This window comes from Lonchura striata, chromosome Z (assembly GCF_046129695.1).
Source record: "Lonchura striata isolate bLonStr1 chromosome Z, bLonStr1.mat, whole genome shotgun sequence".
Taxonomy (NCBI): domain Eukaryota; kingdom Metazoa; phylum Chordata; class Aves; order Passeriformes; family Estrildidae; genus Lonchura; species Lonchura striata.
In genome coordinates, this window is record NC_134642.1 from 69445753 (window position 1) to 69465933 (window position 20181).

At 37.9% G+C, this 20181-nt stretch overlaps 1 protein-coding gene across 2 annotated transcripts in view; it reads right to left on the reverse strand.

Moving 5' to 3' along the window:
- PCSK5 (proprotein convertase subtilisin/kexin type 5) overlaps window positions 1-20181 on the reverse strand; it is a 228665-nt gene that overhangs the window by 38206 nt on the left and 170278 nt on the right. The window contains exon 21 of one of the 2 annotated variants that reach the window (XM_021541528.3): window positions 5738-5840. In XM_021541528.3, coding sequence (XP_021397203.2) covers window positions 5738-5840 — 103 coding nt within the window. Of the gene's footprint in view, window positions 1-5737; window positions 5841-16238; window positions 18675-20181 lie in introns of those variants that run through there. The other variant, XM_021541527.3, reaches the window with a different exon arrangement.

A 20181-nucleotide genomic window follows, 5' to 3' on the forward strand; every position in this document is an offset into this window, starting at 1 on the left:
ATTTTCTTTCAGTCAATTGTATTGTGGGACATCTTCAGCTTTCCACTTTCTCCTCCTCTTCCTCTTCTGATGATGAAATTTTCACCTTTGGGCCAGTTCATGATAGCTTCCAAGATCCCTGGGCAGCTGTGGTTTCCTGTTTGAGATCACGGTATGATTGGCACAATCCACTTATTCCATGTAGAATGGTGGGTGATGTGTGGAAGGGACTTCCTCTTTGAAATCCAGCCACTTGCTGACATTCAGAGTGCTGAGAGGAGCTATGTTTCAGCACCATCTTCTTCTAAAACAATTCAAACCCCTTCATCAGCATGTACTTTCCAGTCAGGCTTCAGATCTGCTGTGTCCCCAGCTCCAGAACCCTGGTGGTTGTCCTCTACTCTCCCCTGAAGCTGTTTGCCAGAGGCTCCAGGAAGGACCATTCTCCCTGGCTGCAGTGTGGAGCACGTTTTTTACAACCTGTAAAAAAAAATAGCCCCTGACTGGCCCAGGGGCTACTGCATAGACAACCTCCTCTTTAATTTGCTTAAGAGCTTGTAGCTGTTCAAGACCCCTCTAAAAATCCTACGTTTTTTCCTGTCACATGATGGAGCAGATGTACAACCTGACTTTAATCTGGAATATGCATACCAAAACCCACAGCACTTAGAGAAAACTCAAGGGGTTTTCTAGCTGTTTGGTGTGATCATAGGTGCTATTTCATTGACCATTTGAAACTGACAATCTGCCTCTTGTAATTTTGCTCCTAAAAATTGAATTTCTTGGGACTTCCCTTTGTCTCAGTTTGTTTGATGGTAAAACCTTTGGGATTATTTGAATTATCTTCTCTCTGTTCCCTAAGTTTCCTCTGCTGTGTTTTCCCAAACAATGATGCTGTCAATATATTGTAAGTGTTGTGGAGTCTCTGCCTTTTCTAGTTCAGTTTGGGTCAGTCCATGGCAAATAGAATGTGTTTCCACCCTCGGGCTGAGCAGCTTCAGCTGTACCAAATGACCCTCCAGCAAATTGTGGCCTGCACTCTTCTGCTGAAAGAACGGAGAAAAATACATTTGCAGAGTCAGTGATGGCCCCACTCTGCTGCCTTGGACTCCAGTTCATACTGAAGTTCCAGCACACCTGGCACAGCGGTGCTCAGTGGTGGTGTGACTTCTTCAGGCCATGCTAGTCCACTGTCAGTCTCCACCGGACTTACACACCGGCCGTAGGGGACTGCTAAAGGGTGAGTGAGTCTTGCTGTCCACTCCCTGGTTCTCCAGACCCCGCCTCATGGCTGGGGGTCACAGAGTCCCAGCTGGTGTGGTGTTATCGATGGGCACTGCTTTGGTAGTGATTGGTACCTGTTGTTCTTCAACCCTCAGCAGTCCCACAGCAGAAGGGTCCCCTGAGAGACGAGGCAAGGCATTCAGCTAACTTCCTCTGCCTCTACATCAGCTATCCCAAAAGCCCAACAAGGACTTTTGGGTCCTTGGAATGCCCTCTCTTGAGGTAATCTCTGCTAAGGATTCATGGGACCTCTGGGCCAGTCACAATGGGGTGTGTTTGCCATTCATTCCCAGTCAGAGTCACTTCAGCTGCCAGTACAGTCAGCTGTCCAGTTCTCCCTGTCACCCCAGGAATAGAAATGGATTCTGCCTCTACATATCTTGATGGTATCAGGATGCATTGTGGACTAGTGTCAACTAAAACCTTACACTCCTGTGGGTCTCATATGCCAGGCCATGTCCTTTTCCTCCCCCTGGCTGGAGGCAGGGCCCCTTCAAGCCTGGTCAGAGTACTCATTGCTTGCTTCTTGTAAATATAAACTGGAGAACTTCAACAGGATTGGAAGTAACATCAGTTCTTTTTTTCTTGTCTGGGTACTTGTCCAGTGGAAACTGGAGCGGCATTTATCCTAGAAGAATTTCCTGTGGTGGTTGTTCTTCCTCTCAGCTCAGGTACCCATGTTGCCAGGGCAGAGATGGGTTTTCCATCCCACTTCCTCATGTCTTCTCTGTAGTCACACAGGAAAAAACACAGGTTACACCTCATTGTGTGTACTGTTTCCCATGCAGTCGGGCACTTGCTCCTGGTAGCAGAGGCTCTGGTCTGTATTGGTGGGGCATGGGACTCTCCAACTTTCTTGAAACTTTCAAATCTGTCCAAAATCTTGGACAATCTTTCCACAAGGTCTTGATTCCTCTTCATTCATCACAAAGCAAACTGAATTGGTCTTGGATTTCTACTTCTGTATAGTATTGGGGCAGCTGCTACCTGCTTGAGTTGTTCCTCTGCTTCAGCTGCAATTTGAGTAGCCATGGTGCTGGTTGGTCTGATTTCCTCCTCCTTTCCCTGAGGGCACTGTCTAGTATTGACCTGTGTCCATTAAAGTGTAGACAGGATCCAGGACATTGCAGTAAGTTGCTCATCTATGGAGTTGCCCCAGCATTTTCCTTGCAAATATTCTGTCAGTTTATTAGGGTCCTGCAACTGTTCAATGGTTCCAAACCATTGTAAGAGAGAATCTTCCCCCAGAAAATTTCATTTTCTCCCATATTCTATGTCACTCAAATCTACCCACACTCAGGGCAAATCTTTGAATGGACTTCCTAGAAATCTCTTTCTTGACCCTAAACATAGTGTAGACCACACCGAGGAGACATACCAGACACAGCAATAAGAAATGCATTCCTTAATATCCAAAGGAAATAAAAAATTCTCACAAGCTGTCTGAAGGAGAAAAGGGAGGTGAAAAGATGGGGGAAATCATCCACTCCTGTTCTCCCACAGGCTGGGTATGATTATTAATGTATTCCCAAAAGTAGATAAGGGTAGAAGATTCCCTGACATAAGGGTAGAAGACCAGCTTTGGATACACATTTGGATAACCCTCGCTTCCCTTGATGTCATTATGTCATAAACTAGTATCACATAGTACAGCAAGAGAGCAATCCTGATCCTCCTCCCTCCTGTGAAACAGAATACTGTGAGAAGCATATAGAGCATATATGGAGGCACATACAAATGCTCAGGTCTGTTATTTATCTCCACCTTTCATGGCTCACATTTCATTGCCAAACAAGGCTGCTGTGGTTCAGCAATGAAATTCCCCCATTTAGTGCTGCCACCAAAACACTCCAAACCACGTGTTTCTTGCTCACTCTCCCATCCCTTTCCTCCAAGGTGAATTCGACATGAGAATTGGAGGCACAAAAGGTATGGAACATGGGTTGAAGTAAGAACAATTTACTGGAAACAGCAATGAAAAAAGAAAATGAAGAGTAACAGCAAGAATACCAATGACCAGGTGTACTGCAGTAGGATGATTCACATGCCAGTACTCGCCTCTATGTGACAATACCTGACCATGCCACGCTCTGTGGCTGTAAAGGGACCCCTTCCCTCACCCCTGGAAATAAAATCAGGTAGCACTGAATAACCTCCCAGCCCTAGCCATGCCTCTCCTGTCTACTGCAAAAATTAACTCCATCCTGGCTGGAACCAGGACATACATCTATCTATAAGTCCGTAGGTGTCTGGCTGCTAAATGATTTTTTTTTGCTGGAAATTAAATATTTGCTAACAAATCCTTTTATGTGATGAAAAATTTTAGTTAATTTTTCACTGCTCCTTAATGTTTACTGTTTTAATCTGCTTGGGAGAAAAATAGAAATGCATCAATTTGTGCATCATTCACAGACTACTGAAAGAAAGAACATAAAACAAATTGGCTAGATTTTAACACTGTTCTCCTTTCTAAGAAAACAAGAAAGGAAAGGCTGTCACTTAATCCTGTACACTTAACTGCTTTGATCACTTTGCTATCTGAGGACTTGGGATTCAGTTTCTAGAGAAGTTGAGTGCCATTTTGGCCAATAGTACAGACTTGGAGTACACCTAGACAACAAAAGACTTTCCATTGCATTAAGATAGGGCATGTTTTCTTGGAGTCAACCAATGGCATTAGAGAATATCTGCAATATGTCTTCATAAATTTCATTTGCTATGATCATTTTCAGATTTATTCTGAAAGAAAAGGAGAAATGTGACAGAGCTACTGGAAGTAGCTATACTTATGCTTATATGGCATGTAAATATTAATTCAACTACATGTGCTAACTCTAATGATAGCTATCCTTACAAGCAGCTCTCACAATGGTCTTTGTTCTTGTTCTTCTTGCTCTTTGTTATTTCACCCCTAATGGGAAACATCTGCTCAGATCTTGTCACTAACCTTGCTTCAAACTGTAAACAGATGGACAAGGAGTTTTGTGATAATCAGTTTGTTGTCTGGGTAAAAAACTACAGTTTCATATATATTTTCTTTTTAAAAAAAACCCTAAAAATAACAAAACAAAATAAACCCAGGTAGCAGCATTGTCATTTATCAAACAATCTGACAGAAATTTTATTAAAATATATTGACCCTGAAATAATAAAAATAAATAAAAATAAATCTACCCTGAATTTTCATAAGGAGCCCTTGCCTCTGGGCAAGGTTTCTCTGTATTATTATTTCTTTTACTATAGACTGCTCCGTTTAATATGACTTTTTCAAGCAGCTTTCATAATGCACAAAAAGGTTTTTGAAACCTTAGATACCAAAATTCTGAATTTTTAGAGAATTTATCATGGTGGTTAAAGCAATATCCTTCCAAAAGACCTCTGAGACCTCATTACTGCAAACACTTCTGTGGTCCAGCATAATGGTGGTTCAGCTTGGTTCCTTCTTTGCTTTGTAAATATCTGCATGTGAGGCTCACTGTATAGGTTGCAAGGAAGGAACAGACAATCTAATTTAAATGCCATTGTGAATGGGAGAAATCCACTCCACAGTCCAGAATACTGTCCAGATTTTCTCTCCTGTCATTTCTGATGTACCAGAATTTAATAATGCTTCCTCACTTACAAATTTGCTTGGACTCCATTGATCTTGGTATGTCTACCATTGGGATAGTCATATAATAGATATTTTCAGGGCAAACTGCAGAACTTCTCAGGGATTTTCTTTCCTTGCCTTAGATAATCTGATCCTGCTTTCATACCAGTGGAAATGTCAGCTGGCTACAACACAATTCAGTGCAACAGAACCAGAGTTATTTGTGTGAGAGCACAGCTATGGGTAGGACATGCATGGGTAGTAGCTTTCTGGAACAGATGTGACATGACCTAAACATAAACCTCTGATTTTGAAGCCCTTTGGAAAAGCTTCTTTCTTGTTCTATTCAATCCTCATGGCAGGTTAGAAATATTGGCCTATTCCCTAACATCTCAGTTAGAGAATGATGCTTAGGTGCTATGAATATCTCCCAGGATTAGCCTCAGCATCCATACTCATGCCTTGAGCTGTGTAGAGCTACAGATGCCATAATTTTTGTTGTTAAAATTGCCAGTTATGATTCCAGCAATTATAGTTTAGAAAGGATGTCAATGAAAGAAAATTTATTTTACCTATAGGTAAAATTTGCTCTACTTACCTATAAATTTCTTATTTTACCTATAGGTAAAATAGAGCAATAAGAACATGCATTCTCAGGTAGAAACCTGACAATCACACTGCTGACAATCAAACAAACCTGACAATCAAACAAACATTAATTGCTTGTTTTTGTTTACATAAAAATTGCTTTCTCAAGTCCCGTGGATTTTTTTTTGCCCTAGACACTTCTTGCTTTTGTATTTGCTGCTAAAAAGAATACAGCCCCTTCTCCAGATGATAATGTGAGATCTTTGTACTGCGCTGGTGCTGGAAGACAATTACCTTCTGAGTGGGCAGCTGATGCAGTGGTCTGACTCAGGTCCAATGCATTTCTGACAGGATATTTCACACAACTGGCATTCTTGGGAATCATCAAGATATTCGCCTGATAGAAAAAAATGGTTTATTTCAGATCAACCTTCTCACAATTAAAAAAAAAAAAGAAAGAGAAAAAAAGAGTGAAACCTTCTAGGCTGGAAAACACAATGGTGAAGAGGAATTGGATCTATTTTTAATTACTGAAATAGGCACATTTCCCTGTGGCATCAGGAAAACAAGTATTGGCTCCCTTGGGAAACCAGGATAATTACACCTGTCTGTTTGTTTGTTTATTCTTTTCCACATTAATTTAAGAAAGGGTGATTTTTTGTTGCTTTGGTTAATTTATTTTGCATCAGTTGAAGCAATGAGACTCTTAAGATTCATGAGTTGCATCAAAATTAGTGCTACTGAGGAGTATTCGTTATGTCATGTCTTTTGAGCTTGATTGAAAGCTACAGGTTAAAAGGTTTGCTGTCATGGGTGTGAACATGTTACATGAGGAGATGGACTTGAGCAAGCTTCCATCAGCCAGAGACCTGCTGGTGCATCTCAAACCTCTAGCTATAGCATACTTTGTCTCACTCCTGGGCTCCCTACCTAAAAGATATAGGCTTTAATTTTGGCTGAATTGAAAATTGGTGCAAAAATGCACTATTTTGACTTGATTATTATATGGATTTCTATCTCAAAACTGAGATAAAGATATAAACATTTCCAGATCATGAATATACTAGTACTATCTTGCTGCTGAAGTGCAAAGTTTGCCTCTTTAGTTACTGAATGTTAACTAAAACACTGGTACAAACTGGTAAGATGCATGCCTAATAACTCTTAGGGTGGAGATTTGGTAAGTAGTATGAATACTTTATCTCTGTGCAGCAAGCATTATGTGGGGACAGTAAATTGATTTATCACACAGTTTTATAAAGCTCAAGATTGGGTCTTTTATGCCATTTGTTTTGGGAAAATGTATTATAACTGAGTCTATATATTTAAGGAATTGGCTGTTCCTTCATTCTTGAGTAATGGAAGAGGCTGGGCAAAAGTTCTATATAATACATAAAACCTGCAGTTTCTATGGATACTTCAATATCAAGCAACTCTTTCCACTTGCATCGCTGCTGGAAAATCCAGATCTGGCAAATATAGTGAGCTTTAGGAATCAAAACACAAATATGGAATGACTTGGGTTTGGCTCTAACTTGCAAGAAGTTCCTTACATTTGAAGAGCAAAGGCACCATACAGGCAACAACTTATACCAATTTAAAACAATGTAGGGAGCAACATTTTTCTAAAATACTGCAAATTATGTTCTCTGTCTGTTGTGTTTTTAACGGTTGTGTTTTTACATATTAAACAGCAATAAAAATTTTATAATAGTTGAAACCTCTGGTATGAGATACGAGCTAGGATAGTACTTACATACCTAAGGGGATGGGGACAGTAGAGTTATAAAGGCAAACCCACTGCAACATCCAGCCAACCCTGGGTGAAACATGGGGTACCCAAAATGTAGGCAGGGATGTAATATTTTGTGTGTCTCCTAAAGAGATGGAAAAAGTAAAAGACAAGCCACAAGCCAGTGACAGAACCACATAAGCCATGAAGACAATGCTCCTCAGAGGTTGGTCTGGGATTAGTACTAGCTGGGAAGAAGTTCAGACTGAAAAAATGAAGAGTCTCCTGATGAGGTCAAACAAGAGTCTTTGAATGCCAACATGCTCAGATATTTTTATAGTTCTCATTATTCAAAGAGCAATTGTTATCCATCTATATCTGTATCTCTGTATATTTATGTTTCCATTTCCATGCATTTATGTAAGCCTTTGCATGCCCATAAAGGCCAAAACTTGAATTGTGTAAACTGACTAGTTCCATGGAACTGGTGCAGCATTTCTGAACTGCATTACTGCATCTTTTATGAGTGATTACTTTATAGTGGACTAAAACAACAAATATTAGAAAAGCTGTTAAACCTATAATTCAGTAGGATTCTAAATTTTTCTAGATGTTGCCCAGAAAACAACAGTGTTATCTGGGCAACAGATAACAATGAATATCTGTCATAATACCAAATATTTATAATTCCCACATTCTAGAGAAAAATAATGTGGCCTTCAGGCCATTAAGAGATTTGGTAAATGTATGCCTCTGGAGCCTTTTTGATATTTAGCCAGAGGATGCAACATGGAATCCCACATTCTCAAATGTTTTATGAGATTTTAATATATAATTGTGTCATGGTTTAGGAATACTACGCCCCAATTCTCTGACCTCATGGAGATTTACCTAAGCCAGATATCGCTTGCTTACTTTCCTTCCCCCACTCTTTCCCCTCCCCCTTTCCTCTCCAGGGATGGAGTTGAAAATTAAAAACACAAAAATGTGAAATCACAGGCTGAGATACAAACAATTTACTGGAAACAGCAATGAGATGATAAAACAATAACAGCTATGATGTTAATAACAAAAGATTAGAAAATATGGAAAAGATATGGAAAATAAAACAATACTGGACTGTTCTGTTCTCCACCCTTTCTCTCGCCACTGGAAGGAGAGAGCATGTCCCTTTGCTTGCCTGTCAAAAGTGATGTGAAATGGCATCCAATAACATAAGGGTCTGGCCAGGACCCCTTCCCAGATAGTACAGAAAATTAAATTTGTCCTGGCTGAAACTAGGACAAAACTTATATATATATATATAAAATTTAAAAAAATGTATTTATACACATACACACACACACACACACACACACACACACACACATATTTGGACATTAATACAAGAAAAAAAAATGCAGTATCTGAAAAGATTTTGCAGTATGATTCTTGAGTTTTTTATTCTATTGGATTTATATCACTGGGAAATCTGTCAGGGTGATTTTATTACATAATTGCTTCTCTGATTATGTTTTGTGATATATATTAGAAAACGTGTATTTCTCCTTTATTTTCCCACACTACCTGTATGCTTATTCTGTGTTCCAATCCACTGGACCTAACCTCTTAATTCATACACCTCAGCTATGCATTCACACATAGCCAAAGGACTTAGTTTTTAAAGGTTTTAGTTATTTCTATGTTATGACTTTCACTGGAAGTGGCGTAATTCATTTCAGCTGCGCTTGGAATAGTGCCAGGAAGACCAGTTCTATGGCTCTGAACTGAAGAATTTTAATGAATACTATTACAAGAATGTGCACCAGAAAATACTGACATATTTGGCCCTCTGGATTGCAAATCACATCTAGAACTATAGATCTGACATGCTAACAAAATAGGTTTTGGTGGATATTCAAAGAGTTAACACTGAAATTCAAAGAAGAAGACTTTTAAACTATTCCACAGGGCAGATCAACAATCTGCCAGAATTCCTTGTGAGCAATTCATCTAGATAAATACAGACTGCCAAAGCCTCAATCCTTTTCTTCTTTTCTATATTAGAAATATATATCTGTCTAACATACTTAATAGAGGAATAATCTCAACAATGTGTCTTTACTTAGCTTTCAATCAGTCAATGATCATCAGTCACTTTGGATCATCCCATATTTATTTTTCATTATTGTTTTAATTCTGCTACCTTGTTACCTAGCTTAAAAACATTTATTACATTGTTTGAAAAAAAGGAATTGGAGATATTCTAGGAATATGTTAAAAGACTTGACTCCTCATAATAAGAAGATTTTAATGTATAATCTTTGTGTCCAAAATTAGAAATGTTTAACTCCATATTTGGGCTACATCAGGTTTCAAGTTGTACCTTTAACCGTATACAAAATCCCTATACTTAATGCTCTAGTTCATATGATGCATTTTTAGAGTGAGGTAATATCTATTCCTCCAATTAAGGAGGTAGAAACCTGAGATGAAATAATATAATCCAATTAGTTTGCATTAGTAAACTAGAACCTGTCTTTCCTGAGTCCCAGTCTGGAGCACTTGTCATAGTTGCAGAGTCATTCTATGTATTTGCATAAGCAGCATCAAATTTACCTTTATCTTGTCACCATTTCTCTCTCGCTTTCCAAAACCTGTGCCAGTCATTGACAGCACATATTTCAGGAGATCAATTAGATGAAGGTATGACTATCCTTCTCAGTTATGCACAGAGGTTTTATGTGCTGGCTGTCATAAATGCTTTTCTCTTTTAGTCCCTCTGTGAGACTTAGTCACAGCAAATCATGTGTTACTTCTCCACTTTGTTTGATCAAAATACAATATTAAAATGCTCTTTATTGTCTATAACATTACTACAAGGGCTTTTCCTTAAAATCAATGGAAATAACTACCTTATTTATCCCATTTTGCTTGTTTTCTTTCATGAAAATATGGATATGCATTTGATAGTTGGGTTCTTTGCATGTAATCTTATAGGTTATAAAGCAGATAAAAATTGCTCAGAATTGCTTTTCAGCCATTAGCCATGAGAACTGAAATAAATTTGTTTTACAGAGCTCTGTGCTTAATCTCATGTTTGGCTGTGATATATTTTTTTTGTCTGGCTTGTGGAATCAGCTAGTTGAGTTTTCTGAAGAAACGTTTATTCAAAAAATCTTAAGTAGATAACTAAAACTAACTTGCATATAAAAATACATGAAAATTCACTCTGAAGATTCTTTTTAAAATTACTCCTTTGCTTAGCCCAAGGTCTCCCAAGTGTTTGATAGATTACAGCTCCCAGAAGGATATCTTGCCATAATGTCCATGATGTAACATTTTCAAAATGAAGACATTTCCTTTACCCTCAGATTTGGCAGTTGTACAAAATTTGCGTCTGGTTTCCAGTTATTTGTCTAGCTTCAGTTTTCAGTCTCCTGCTAATTACACAATGTCCAAATTTCTGTCTCTCTATTCAGATGTACGGAAGGGACAAAACTTTTGGGTATTATGATGAGGTGATGAGAAGGATTCAGGATGGGAAGTCTTCTTTTCAGAAGTGCTCTAGGCAGTGACAAATGAGAAGGCTGAAAATAGGATATTGATTCCTAAATCACTAAATCTCCCTCTTGTGCCAAAGGGACAAAGCAGAACCTTGAAAACATCTCTTCCCTGAATAATTGTGTGCTGAAATGATTTTAAGATGGAAGGTCCCTTTGTTGCAGGATTAGGTGAGATCACACAGAGAGACTCAGGTTAGCTGTAATCATGACAGTAAGGACTGAGGAAATTGCCTTTATCAGACTCCACTGACTTACTCTGTTTTTCCCTGAAGAATAAAAACATTCACATTAGCCAAAGCTGCCTTATTTATTTCTACCACAAAGGGATTTTCCTTTCCCTTTACAATGTGTACTTCTTCCCCGCATTTCTAGGTAGTATTAATACAAATGTTGTTAGAAACCCACTGAGGAGCCAAAGCCTCAGCCGTACTCAGTGGGCATAAACACACCCCAGAAAGACTTTATTATTTTTTTTAATCACCTTTAACATTTAAATCTCCAGTTCTACTAAATTTTTAGGTATTTAAAGAATTAGCTTTAAAACTGCATTTGTAATTATGTGGATGCCTGGAACCATAAGGTGGCTAGGTTCATGGTTTCTCCTCTTTCCTGTGCAAACACCTATGTTAGAGCCTGGCAAGGTATTCTGCTGCTCACCTATAGCCTGAAATTTGACAGTCCCAAAAGAAAGGGGGAAGGGAAATGAAACAATTTCTGTGGATCTATATCAATAAAGTTTTGGTTTGTACCCTTCTCACTTGTTGAAAAAGGGAGAAATACTACAGCACTCTCAAAATTTTAGATTCACAATTGAAAAAAATATGCTCAGCCTCTCAAATTCTTGAGCTTTCCAGCTGGAAATTTTCCTGTTTTATATTTGCAAACTTCTCATTCTTCATAGAAATCAGTAGCTAACAATCTTCTAAAGGGCACTGGAACAGAAACACCTGAACCTGACTGGAAATTATTGCACAGCTGCTTTGGAAAGATAGGTAGTTGCATGTGAAATACAAAACCCAAATGTAGTATGCTTTCAGTAAAGCTGACATTATTAGCACATGGAGTACATTAAAGGTAGAATCTTTTAGTGCTGGAGGAAAACACATATCAGAGGCAACCAAGGTACCAACAGTGTGTCTCTCCTCTGTTACAAAGCAAGGATTTTTTTTACTTTGTTTACATGGAGCCTTCCCTGACCACGGCAGGATTTCTGTAATCTGATTTGAATAGACACAAATCTGAAGTGGGAAGAGCTGGATGTTTTTGGGCAGTATTTCAGTGGTGTCATCCATTTTAAGCTAAGAAACTCCTGCAAATGCTGTTCATACTGGACATCTTCAACTTCATGAGAATATGAGCAGACATCTGCTGATAATTGGGCAGATTTTAGCAGGCCAACTATTGTCCCAAGATGTAACATAGATTTGTACTATTAATCAAAGGCAATTTATGTTTAATTTGCATTAATTTAATTTATGTTTAATCTTCATCTCTTTTGGCAGAGATGAAGAAATATTAACGCCTGAAAGAAACCTTTGATCTAGATACAAGTATGTCCTTGAAAGTAAGGAGCAGATTAAATTAAATCTTTTTATTAGTGGTATAAAAGTCTAAATTTTATCCCCATCTGTAACTGTTCAGCCTCCTCAATACACTTACACTGGTGATCTTCCCTTGCTTGAAATCTTCCCTGGTTCCTGGTCTCTGCTATAAGCACCTCTGGATTTTTTTTTTTTTAATGATTACAGATTACATTCGCTTTATCACATATTCCATGTTGATGATACAGCTCTTCTAATTCAGATACACCTGCAAAGAAGCTTTGTGACACTGTTCAGCAGTGGGAACTAATTTTGAATCCTCCTTTCAGCCTTGAAAGTGTTCAGAGAGGCTGTGCTAAAAGCAGACACAGCAAGACCAACATTTACACAACTTCATTTTGGTATGGCCTTGCTCTTGTAATATGAAAAGGGGCTACTTAATTTGTGAATTAATATTTCAGTTATTTCTGTATTTTTATCCAGTGGCATTGCACAGAATGGTCCATTAGCATAGTCATGAGCATGACAGCTGGCATCAACCTGATCCATGGGGATTGGAAAGCAGAAGCCAGACTTTGCTTCCAACCCGCATCTCAAAGAACATCTGCAGGCATCAGGAGAGCAGTGGGCAGACCAAGGACAATTGTAAATGCCAAAGTTATGCAGTATTATCTGATTTATAATTAAATCACATTAGTCATGCTCCAGTAAACAGTCAGTGTTACTGTTGAATTTGCATGATAGAGCCATTAATTCTCCTTGGGTAAACAAGTACTCAATGCTTGTCAGTATTCTGGCTTCCCACTCCCAGGCTGATTGGAAAAATGGGTACTTAATCACCTCATTGCTCTCTACTGTGTTTTCTGATGGCTGAGTGATTTTTTTTCTTTCTTTGAAAAGCGTTGCTGGTTTCCCAGAAGATCTTCAACAAATCCACCTCCCAAACACTCAGAAAAATCAATAGATGATTGTATGAGGGTCATTCTTCTAAGCTCCCTGGTCATCTTTGGCAGCAAATACATGACCTGCTCATGTATTTGCTGCCAAAACCCAACAAAGACCAGCCTTTGGTGCAACACAGAGTCTGCATTTGTTGCTTATTGGAATTATTTTTAAAAAATGCTCAGAGCTTCTTCCCCATAATATATTTTCCTTTGACTACAACTCCCATTCTAGAAGTGAAAATTGTCTCTGTTTTTATGTGCAAACACTGCTTTTTAATCCAGAAAGGAAGTTCTTCAGAATAATTTCAAGTATAGCTCAGGTATTAAAACATTAACTCTATGATGTTATCTGGTACACTTGTACAGCAGGTGAACATTATTGCAGCCTCTCTGGCTTTATCCTGAGGACTTCAGAACAATTATCCTAGTAAGACTTCATGTTACTATGCTCTGAGAAATCACAGAATGTCCAGGCCTTTGATAGGTCCAAATCCTCTTTGCCCTTTGGTGTAGAAGCAGTGATGGAAATGTGGGTGTTGGTTGCACTTCCACTGGCTGGATGGTATACTAAGGTTCAGAGCTTTGGTTTGTTCTTAGGGACACTGCACTCACAACTCTTTAATTCTTGCTAATGGGGAGGATTTAAGCGGCAAAAGATCACTATGATAGGTGTTAGTAAATCATATACTTCAATAAAAACCAGAAATCTCACAAATTAGTTTAAGTAAGACATGTAGTTAAAATTAAACAGAATTTTTTTTTTTCCCTAGTAAAGAAAATGCTAATCAAAAATATATTTTCAACCTTATTTTTTTTTTTCCCACTTATTGAATTTCCTATTCTGGAAAAGGTCATGCAAGTTGTTGTGCATCTGTTTCCTTTTGATGAAAACCTAGGGTTATTATTTGTATGCTGTAAAACTTTTATAATGCTTGCTTAAAATATCTTGCACAAACATCTAATGGCAAGACTTTACTTGGTTGATTTTGTACCAATGACAGCACAATGGCATATCAAATATAAATATAAGGCATGGTAATGCATCATAGACCAGTTATTGTTCAGCAAGTTGCACTGCAAATTAAAAGCTTTGACTCATACAAGCAATCTCTTACATGTCTTTACAGGAATCTTGAATTTATAATAGGCCTTCTTACAACCATTCAGTTCATTAAATATATTCATTAAAAAGTAACAGATAGCTATTAAGAGTATTCACTTGGTCATCAGCAGTTGTAACTTGCATTTAGTGATGGATGAAATTGCTGTAGATAGCTCTAGTGCTTCTACATATAGGTTTAATCACAGCTCTGTCAAACCTCTTATGATCTGACAATGTGGCAAAAACAGCAGCCTACTACTACACAATAGATTCAGTTGCAAGGAATATGACATGACATTGGAAAGCTACAATCACAGCAGAGATTGGGGTAATCTGTAAGGTCTCACAGGGAAATCTTTACTAGAAAACTGCGCTTCACAGAGGGGAACTTTGCAAAGCCTCCCCAGGAAGAGGCAGGGAGTGCCAATAGATATAGGTGCATGTGGATAGGCAGGGGCTATGTCAAATGTCCCAGGAACAGCTGGTCATATGCATAAGATTTCCACTGACCTCTTCTGGCATCTGATCCTACAGTACTGGTGCACCCTTGAGATGAAGAACTACAGCTAAAAAGGGATTAAGGCTGGAACTTCAATGCAGAAAAGGAAATATAACATGACACCCCCACATAACAGGCAGGATGTTCTCATGTCTGGGGCATGGTAAACTTTTGTTAGCAAGTATGACTACTTTTTTTTGTTGTTTTTTTGACCATAGTTTTCTTTATTAAAAAAATTCATGACTGTTAGTGATGAAAAAGTCTAAAAGTGTGTCCAATTTGCATTTAAATCAAGGGATCTCCTAGATTAATATGAACTGGGAAATACCATGTTCTTACTATAATGGCATCTTTAATTTGTCATTGCTTTCTGACTTGTGGTACAAATAAAATGAAATTGATGTGCAGATTTAAAATTATGCCATACACAGTCTTTCCTGACATCGGGAAAATTATGATTTTGTTCATACTTACTATCTTCTGATCTTTCTGAAATAGTCTGTATCCTTTCTGTGTGTCATCAATAGTGTCAAATACTAATCACACCAAACTACTAATCATTGAATCAGAGGAGGAGGAGCAATCACCTAAGAAAACTGCAGCTGGGAACAAACTAACTTCTTTAAATTGCAATCCTGTCGCTGCAGTGATCCTCTAGTACAAGTACTAGCTCTAAGCTGCTTAAAAATTTTGCATGTCTCTGATAACAGCTATTAAGGCATAACAAACAAAGATGATCAAAGAGTCTGAGCTAACACCAGAAAATTCTAGTTTTCAGCCTAAAACCCTAAAACACAGATTTATCCTTACTTGTCTGCTCACTTGGAAGGTGAATGAGAGGTGAGAACTGAAACAAGCAGCTCTTCATACAGCACTGTAGGCAACCTTTTTTCCAAGTGTGGTCTCACCGAACTGTGGCTAAGAATGTGCTATCCCACATATGCATGCTTCTGGGGACAGACAGGGAAATTGTGGGAATGATAACTAACTCCTTGTTTTGAAACCAGGTCAAAACAGATCAGTGACAATGAGATGCCTAAGGTCAAAAAGAGCTGGTGGGTTTTTTTGTGTTTGTCTTTTTTTTTTTTTTTTTTTTTTTTCCCCAGGAAATTCTTTACATGGCCTCAAATGTGCTTAAAATGCCATCTGAATATATGACCCCTTGGATAAATTGTCCTTTTGCTCTCCACTCGGTCTGTGGGACTACGTGGTAAATGAACAAGAGCATCAGCTCATGCCAGTGAAGGAGCTCGCCCTGCAGGGGTGACAAAGGAGCTGCATGGAGCCCTTGTGGTCTGGCAAGGACAGATGGGCACTGTTGAAGGAGCACTCTGGCTGTGACCTGAACTGCACTGCTGGCAAGCATGTGAACAGACATCCACACCATCCTGCAAAGATTAAACCCTCCTTCTTAACTGCCTGAGCCAACAGGTGGTTACAAATTTTGCTTTTTAATCCTGAACACACAACAGATTAGACTCATCACAGACTCTTAATCAGAGGAAGTCAGCATTGTTACTGGGTTCAGTTGTGGCCGTACTGTTACTACACAAAAAGTGATCTCCATGTAAACCAGGTATTTCTGCAATCATAAATTCCACCACTTCAACTAAAAGAAGCCTGTAATAAAATTAGACACCCAGGTATCTAAGTGTTGTATATGCAGAGCTACCTATGCTCTTCAACAAAGATGTTTAACATATGGAGCAACATGTTTTTCCAGACCAAAAGAACAGGAATTTAGGTTAATTTAATAGAAAAAATAAAATATGGAATAACATTGATTTTGGCCAATATCAATTACAACAGAACTACCCTATTTTACAAATAACAACTGAACATTTTACACATGTACAGTATTTTTTCAGTAAAAATGGATTTTGTTATAACAATGTCATTTTTTTTAAAGAAAACAAAGTTATTAATTTCTTCTCTATAATAATGTTAGAGACATTTGTAAGTATCCAAACAGATTCTTTACAATCCATTACATAATTAAATCTCAATAGTGAATATATATTTATATATAACATATATAATATTAACTTAAACTTTGAAAGCATTATGTTCTATTTAAACACGCTATACTGAGAAATGAGGCAGTAACAGACTAGTAGTTAAACTAGCAAAAATTTGAATGTTTATCAGGAAATTTGTAATGGCACCAAAGGAACCTGACTGCACTCTCATACTGAACCAGGCTGGAATAGTTTATCTGCTCTCTGCTAAAGAGGACATTACCTCTAAAGGTTTGAATTAGTTTGTTTGTAAAACATCCACAGTCATTTTTGATCCCCTTTATTTTCCAGGATTTACATGCTTAAACAGCTGAAATCCATTTTCTGTTTGTATGTCTTGGAAAGCTAACTGAGAAAGACACTTTGCGTGTTTTAAGGATTATCCCCAGTAAACAGTATCTTTGAAGTTCAATTTGCTCTTTTCTGTGAAATGACTGTCTCTTGAACAGTATGCTGAAGCTGAAGAAGACAAATTAAACAGAAATTTGTACTGGCATCCATGTGCCTGGGTAGAAAAAGAGTGAGGCTGGGGCCACTTCTCTTATCACTCAGGACCATTTTACAGTGAGGTAATTCCATTTGCCTTAGCAGGACTATTCCTGCTGAAATTTCTACTGTGAGCAGTTAAAATCAGGCCCATCACGGCACCAAGAGAACCACTGATTTATTGCCCTATATGCAATTTTTCCTGGAGGTGTATTTGGCACAATTATAAATCCAGTCCTGTAAACACATCCTGTTGTATTTAGTCACATTGGCATTTACATATGGGCACTATTAAACAGTTCCACATATCTGTATGATAATATCCCCTTTTTAAATGAACATTACAAGACAACAATAATTTATGAATACTTCTTACATGTTAGCAATGTTTTCTGACTTCTGAGCATATACATTACTCTCATTTATGCAAATCAAGAGATGTAGTATATTCTAAATTTGTCCACTACAGGAACAATGGGTTTCTTATGTTTATTTGAAATAGCTTTGACAATTTAAAAAAATAAAATAAAAATCCTAGTGTATCTGTTAATAAGCCACCTGTCTAAAAATGAAATCTATATGACCAAAACCACATTTTGGGCAAACATATATACATACCGCATGTGATACAAAAAACAGCATACAGCAGAGGAAGTAAGACAGAAATGTGTGCAGAAATGTGTGCACTTTCCATTTTTTAAAATAGTGTTAGAAAAGGGGCAGAACTTAGTCCTGCACTAATGATGTTTCTGATCCCCTCAGGAACTCAAGTTCCCCCTGTCAATACATACAGCACAAAAAAAGACTAATGCAAATTTTTTTATATTGTTTAGTTTTAATCCATGTAAACTTGTGTTGTATTGTTGAAACACTATTTAAACATCTTGAAGTGGAAAGAAGCAGGAAAGAAGGGAAGAAAAAGAACCTTCAAAAAACAGGAATAATCCTAAGGTTGACAAGAAATCAAATCAGGAGTTAAATGTTAATTTTGGCATCAAATGCTTTGGTCACACAATACTGACTCTGTGATCCTGGATGCTCAGCTCTAGACACCCAGTTATGAAAGGTAGGTGTGTTGTAGTTTTTCTGTTTAAGTTCCAACAAACAGTTTGCCATCTCCCCAGACAAACAGGGGGGAGAGGGAGAAAGGTGGCTTGCTTTCTTTTTCTTTCTTTTTTTTTTCCTTTTTCAGTAATATGAATTAATCTGTAAGTCAACGGGAGGAGAAGGATGCTGGGAGGTGTCAGTTCACCCCTTTTGTTTACATGTTCTGCAACACAATTGCTGAAGCACTTTCCTCTGGCAGAGATTGTTCTTTTTCACCAGCATACAGAATCCTCCCTCGGCCCAGGACTCTTCCGTGGCTTCCAGAGAGTAGCAGCAAGAGAAGGAGGGGAGGTTGAAGGTTTGGAGAGCACGGCGTGTACAATGGAGGAAGGTTTAATTGGTCAGACATGCAGATTTGGTTGAAGAGACCATTCAGGAGCAGGTAGCAAGTAGGAAATTTGGTCCATCAGAAGGAATTTCAGTCAACAACATTTTTTTTTTCAGGAAGAGATATTGTGTGGTCCAACAGGGAATGATTGGTATCCATTTATGAAAAGGAAAAAAGATTAGAAAGAGAATAATTAGAATACAGTGATATTTACAGCAAAGGAATTTGCTCTCAATTTTTACGAATTAAAAGAATAAAACAAACCACAGAAAAAAAGAGTAAAACATTCTCAACAGAAATGCAAATCCTGTAGAGTGAGTTGACTGTAAGGCATTGAAATGAGACCCTCTCTGCTTTCGTAAATTAACAGAAAAAAAAACAAATCCAAAAAAAACAAACCAAACCCTCCTGGACTTTCCTTGTTACCCTAGACTGCTGAGAACATGTGCTGTGTGGTGTGACCCAGCACGCTGCATTCCAAGTGCCTGCACATCCATGTGTTGCCCTTCTGTAACAGCTGCATTTGGAAGAATGGTGGTGACAGTTCTGAGATGGGGTGTCCTCACCCTTAGGAACTACAGGGTATGAGATCGAGGCTGAATGTTACAAATGAAGATGGATTTATCCAGCCATGTTAAAAACCAAACTGATATCTCAAATGTTTGCATTGCAGAAATCAATTCAATACCATATTAGCATTACACTTCTTAATTTGTCTATGTATATCTGTCCTCTTCTGGACCTGCTATAGACAATAACTCTTCCAATGTCCAGACATGAAAAGGGCTCATGACTAGTTTACCAATATCTGCAATGTAACTTTACAAAGAACAGGATACTTTTCAAAGTTTAGAAGCCTATATTCCAACAGGATGTGCAAAGGTCCACAGGAAGAAGTCTAAGACTCACACCTGTGCTCCTTCTTTCTTCATTTTAAAGTCTTTAACTCCTAGTAAATCCAGTGAAAATAAGCTGGACCTAAGAATCACTGTTAGCTTTTACTATATCTGATGTCAGGTATCTTCACAGACTTTGTTCTGATATGATTTTCCTGTTGGATTGCTCTTGTTAGTTTTTATTTACCAGTAATTCACATGGTAACATCTTTAGTAAAATACAACGTTATCTAAATGTCTCTGTAATTGTGACATTTAAAAGGAATTTATATTAGTGAATAATTAAGCCAATCATATGCAATAAGATATGCAATAAGAAGGCTATTTTGGTTTCCACAGAGAATTTGGAGGAAATTCAAATCTCCACCCTAAATTGTATGTTCCCTATTTCAGAATCCTTTTTTTCCCACTACCCTTTCACACAAGTCAAGCAATTGGTGCTTTAAATAATTTTTACTTACCAGCATTTTCACAGTTTAAAGTGCTGAGACAGATAAATGTAATTCTATTAATAGTACTCTAGGGTCCTCATATAAAAAT